The sequence below is a fragment of the Anabrus simplex genome, chromosome 11 (assembly GCF_040414725.1).
Source record: "Anabrus simplex isolate iqAnaSimp1 chromosome 11, ASM4041472v1, whole genome shotgun sequence".
Classification (NCBI taxonomy): domain Eukaryota; kingdom Metazoa; phylum Arthropoda; class Insecta; order Orthoptera; family Tettigoniidae; genus Anabrus; species Anabrus simplex.
The window spans coordinates 61,724,217-61,730,148 of NC_090275.1; the positions used below are offsets into that span (position 1 = coordinate 61,724,217).

The window sequence follows — 5,932 nt, forward strand, 5'->3', positions numbered from 1 at the left end:
TCCCGGGGTTGCGGTGACTCAATACCGAGCCGTAGGGCGTGGCTTGTCGGCCTGATCTCAGCGAAAGGAAATGGACAGGGATGCTTGCAAGTTTGGTTTCGGTAGACGGGTATAAAATGAGCGCCGAACCACTCATGAAATCAGTTCCTAATCGAATCAGCAGTAGTTAACTTACCTTAGCCAACACCACTACAACTATCTCCACCATGAAGGTTCTGGTAAGTGAAAGTTCCACAGTTCGAATCAGTGAACGCAAGACCATTGGCATAGAGAGAAATAGCTATTTAAAACTTGGCCAAAGCGTGAGCATCTCACCTGACGTATTACACAGAAGGCTTTGTATCTTTCTTGGCCTTTTTTTTTTTTTTTTTTTTTTTGCTAGGGGCTTTACGTCGCACGGACACAGATAGGTCTTATGGCGAAGATGGGATAGGAAAGACCTGGGAGTTGGAAGGAAGCGGCCGTGGCCTTAATTAAGGTACAGCCCCAGCATTTGCCTGGTGTGAAAATGGGAAACCACGGAAAACCATCTTCAGGGCTGCCGATAGTGGGATTTGAACCTACTATCTCCCGGATGCAAGTCTTGGCCTTCTTAAAAGTCACATGAAACTTGTCGTACAATTCCAAGGCCCTGTGCAGAACTTGAGCAATTACTTTCAGTTCGTTATAGATATGTTTCTTAAAGACTTCAAGTGCATTATACGTACTTAAAACGCTTTGTTCCAATCAATCAGTTGTTTTTATTATGAGTATTTTTCACAATATAAGCCTGCAGCTTCGAAACTTGATTCGAAAGAACTGGAAAAACCTAAAGAAAAACATCTCGATTGTTCTGGGTGATTTCCGACAAAAGAGAAGCGTTACGAAAATGTTGCAAAGTTTGGGCAGGAAAGACTTGGGAGAAAGGAGACAAGCCGCTCGACTAGGTGGTATGTTTCGAGCTGTCAGTGGAGATATGGCGTGGAATGACATTAGTAGACGCATAAGTTTGAGCGGTGTTTCCAAAGGTAGGAAAGATCACGATATGAAGATAAAATTGGAATTCAAGAGGATATTTGGGGCAAATATTCGTTTATAAGAAGAGGAGTTGAGGATTGGAATAATTTACCCCGGAAGATCTTCAATACATTTCCAAATATTTTGCAATTATTTAAGAAAATACTACGTAAATAACAGATATGGAATCTGCCACCTGGGCAACTGCCCTAAATGCAGATAAGTGACGACTGGCTGATGATTGAACAGAGAATTATTCGAATATAATTTCAACGTAGTCACATAGTCGGAGATTATCTTAATTCTTTCTCCAAGTTCTTTTAATTCGTGTTCGTAATCTTCAAGAAAACTGATGGATTTTTCCAAGTCCCTGTTAGATTTTGGGCACATAATGAATCACGTTATAACAGCAATTTTTAACATTTAACACAATACAAAAGTACATTTAACACAATACAAAACTCCCAACAGTCAACAAACTGGAAAGCAAAATTTTCAAAAATAATTCAGTTGGGCTTTGCTCACCCTCATGTTAACCATAATTTTAATAAATTTAATTATTTTAAGGGTATTTCAAAGCAAGAAAATGAAGGAGTATTTCGTCTGAATCTTAAGATGTTGAACAAAATAGAAGTGAGATTATATCTCAAATTCACATTCTCTTAAGTGATACACTTTCCACGTTTAATGCGATAAATTTAAGGTGTCCGCCTCTGTGGTGTAGTGGTTAGTGTGATTAGCTGCCACCCCCGGAGGCCCGGGTTCGATTCCCGGCTCTGCCACGAAATTTGATAAGTGGTACGAGGGCTGGAACGGGGTCTACTCAGCCTCGGGAGGACAACTGAGTAGAGGAGGGTTCGATTCCCACCTCAGCCATCCTTGAAGTGGTTTTCCGTGGTTTCCCACTTCTCCTCCAGGCAAATGCCGGGATGGTACCTAACTTAAGGCCACGGCCGCTTCCTTCCCTCTTCCTTGTTTATCCCTTCCAATCTTCCGATCCCGCTGCAAGGCCCCTGTTCAACATAGCAGGTGAGGCCGCCTGGGCGAGTTACTGGTCATCCTCCCTAGTTGTATACCCGACCTAGAGTCTGAAGCTCCAGGACACCGCCCTTGAGGCGGTAGAGGTGGGATCCCTCGCTGAGTCCGAGGGAAAAACCAACCCTGGAGGGTAAACAGATTAAGAAGAAGAAATTTAAGGTACAGAAATTAAGTAACTTCATTGCATATGAGTACAGATTATAACTATAGGTGCTGGAATCACTCCACAATAGCTTATCCTCATCTACTATGGATATGCATTGTATTCAACAAGTAGAATTTAGAGCTCTGAAATTCCTAGCAATGTAAATGTCACTTTCTTGCTAATGGATTAATACTGTCGACAAGTAAGCAAACTCGTATTTTTACGAAACTGTTGATACCGTGAACATAGCCTCGAGACTTCCATTTCAGATTAAAACAGGACCACAAGGACATGATATTTCACTTCAAACATCCAACGTATACTAGGGGTGTATTCTGCCCGAAGGCTGGTCCGAACCTCCGCAGAGGTGTGCCTGAGCCGGAGTTTACGTTCGGTAGGGTGGCCAGTTCCTTTCCGCTCCTCCATTCCCTTACCGCCCACCAACAGCGCGTGGCAACCCATCCAAATCTTAACTTCGGAGATCTCACGGGATCCGGTGTTTCAACACGGTTACGACCGTTGGCCAACGTATACTGGCCAGGATTAAAATAATTTGTGATAAATATGTTATTGCGATGCCTATATTAACTATTTTAATTATAACTTTTGAAATTAGTAACAGTGATTGGAAACTGAAAGTAAGATACTATCCCGGCCTTTTCATAACCAAATAGAAGGATAACATAACAGTTATCAATGTTGGATCTCGGGAAAATTTTCAGTTCGCAAAATTATCTTGTGCTATAAAAAAGTCTCACTGCGTCTGTCATTCTGAAGGAAAAAGTCCTTCGCTATGTAAATAGGGTATTTTGACTATGATCGTGTTTGAAAAGTGTAACCGACAATGGCTTTGCAACGAATTGCTTTTATAATTGAAAATCTGGCCACATGTGATTATTATTATTGTGTGTGATTATTATAAAAGCCGAGTCTTGAATCTAAACAAAGGACATGTTTTTTTAGGATGATAAATACACTACCTGATTTATTGCTTAAAACAACAATCATCACGACCAAAGTCATATTCCTTCACTGATAATATGATATTAAAAAAGAATTGCTCCCCATTTTCATCTTCTTTTGTGCTATCTAAGTAAGTTTTCCTATTCGCCATCAAAAAAAAAAATCAAAATTCAAGAAGCGAACATAATATACCTCTCTATTTCAAAACATTTTTCTCATCTAAGTGAAAGTTACGTCATGAATTTGACCATTATTTACGAGTAAAAGACTTTTTAAAATGTGCATAGGCCTACGGTACAATATTATCCAAATCTTTTACCGTGTCCTTTGGTTCAGTTTAGGACGTGGCCAGAGGCATAATATTACGTGATCTCATTTATGCCCAAGGTCACAGGGTTTCGAAGCATGGACACTCACGTTACGAAGCGAAAAGCTAGACCTCAACTACCGAGCTGGATAGCTTCAGTCTCTTAAGTGCGCTCAGTATCCAGTATTCGGGAGATAGTGGGTTCGAACCCCACAGCTGCGCTCCCCTAAACGCACGGCCAACTCGCCCGGTTTCAAAATGTTCACCGACCCCGTCGTTCTCACGAGTCTGACTAGAATTATTTTGCTCCAACTCACACCAGATTTGAAATCCACCGTGGCACAAGTGGGGTTCAAAACCGAACTAACAGAATAACAATTTCTTGAAATTCATTGAAAATGTGTAAATGGCTTAAATTTTGTCCTTTAAGGTTAAATAATGGAATAGTGGATAAGATGGTAAAAAATGACCATTCACAAAAATATTCACTCCAGTTTCTGAAGTAAGTCATCTGTATCTTATTGTTAGTATCTAAGTTCTCAGTTAATTAATTAATTAATTCATTCATTCATCTTCCAGAAACTATTTAACACGCAATACAGCATTTAATTTCATCTGTCAGTCCTTAATCATTGCTACAGAGGAGTGCGAGAGGCTTCGTTTATTCCATTCGTGACCCGGTCAAAATGACGGGAAACAGGTCGTGAATTTTCATTTTCATCGTCTTCCCTGATAGCCACAACATAGTGAAGAACAGTTGACCCGACAATAAATACACATTCTACAGCCATATCCCGATAATGATCATATTTCTGTAGAATTCTTCAATTTTTAGCTCATAGAACAAGACAAGAAGCCGAATAGCCAAACTCTCCATTTCGAAATACGGTCTGCTTATCACAACACAGATAAAACTACGACAAGAATTATATACATTACTAAGTGGCGTAAAACTGCATTATTATAGCAGTACGCGATCTATCGATGCTGCTTAGTGGCATAGAAGTTGAAGATTCCTGCGACCTAATACTCAAAAATACATTGTCCATTTTTCATTATTTTATCCCCTTACTTTCATTTATTTATTTATTTATTTATTTATTTATTTATTTATTTATCGTATGACTTTTAGTGTCAGGAATATCCGAGGACATGTTCGACACGCCTGTTGTAGGTCTTTCTATTTGACGTCCATGGTCGATCTGCGCTTCTGGGGGTGTGTAATGACGATGACAGTGAGGTAGGGAGAAGATTACTCCCGGTGACGGCACATAGCCTGCTCCTGTCGAATAACACCAAGGGGTCTGCTCAAGACTTAACGTCTTCATCCCCGACGGAAGAATCACCATCAACAGCATAATATGCCCTCATTCTACATTAACCCTGCGGGAGGTTTGAAATTGAAACTAAGCTTGTGGCTCGAAATCAACCGATTAGAAATCGTATACCTCTACAACTCTTACCCTGCTTGTGAACGTTTTTTCCACCAATGGGACTCGAAGCGGCTAATCACGGTGTCAGACCACTAAAGACTTGATCCGTTAAGGACCATGGACTCCAAACGATTTACAGTAATGAGTAAAATATTATATTGTGTTTACAGCAGTCTGGTGGTTTTTAACTTATTTTCATTTTCGCAAGCAGGATATATTTGTTCGACAGTTACTTTAAGCAGATTTTCTTGTTTCTTAGGCTGTCTTCGTTCTTGCCCTGGCCGTATGCGCCCTCGCCGAGGAGAAGAAGGAAGAGAAGGTGTCCGTTGACAAGAAGCAGGACAAGCGTGGTGTTCTTGGTCTTGGCTATGGCGGATACGCTGCCCCCGCTCTGGGATACGCCGCTCCCGCTGTAGGATATGCCGCCCCCGCTGTAGGATACGCTGCTCCTGCTGTAGGATACGCCGCTGCTCCCGCTGTAGGATACGCTGCTCCCGTCGCTAGGCTCGGCTATGCTGCCCCCGCTGTCGCTGCTGCTCCCGCTCTGAGCTACCACCCTGCCCCTGCCCCTAGAGTAGCCGTAGCCGCCGCCCCCGCCATCGCTGCCCATGCCATCGCCGCCCCAGCTTACGCTGCTGCCCCCGTCGGTAGGCTCAGCTATGCCGCTCCTGCCTATGCTGCTGCCCCCGTCGGTAGGCTCAGCTATGCCGCTCCTGCCTATGCTGCTGCCCCCGCTCTGGGTTACGCCGCCCCCGCTCTGGGTTACGCTGCTCATGCCGTCGCCGCCCCCGCTGTAGGATTCGCCAAGTACGGTTAAGTCATCTGGACGTGATACAAGTAAGTAAAATACATCTCTCATTGTCAGTCAGTTGCCATACATACTGTCCAAATGTTAAACACGCCTGAACTCTCTCAACACTTCAGACATTGAAATAGGAATTAGAAAAAAGTTTTTGAAGACTTTCACCTGGAGCGTGTGTGAAAGTAACATTGACAATAACTAGCTCAGAGAGTACCGAGCTCGATAGCTGCAGTCGCTTAAGTGCGGCC

General features: G+C 42.6%; 1 protein-coding gene across 1 annotated transcript; it reads left to right on the forward strand.

The window, feature by feature from the left end:
• The first annotated feature begins 206 nt into the window (after positions 1 to 206).
• LOC136883144 (cuticle protein 16.5-like) lies at positions 207 to 5,699 on the forward strand. Its single transcript, XM_068229609.1, has 2 exons — positions 207 to 218; positions 5,142 to 5,699. The coding sequence occupies exons 1-2, from the start codon at positions 207 to 209 to the stop codon at positions 5,697 to 5,699; spliced, it is 570 nt and encodes a 189-aa protein (XP_068085710.1).
• Positions 5,700 to 5,932: the final 233 nt, after the last annotated feature.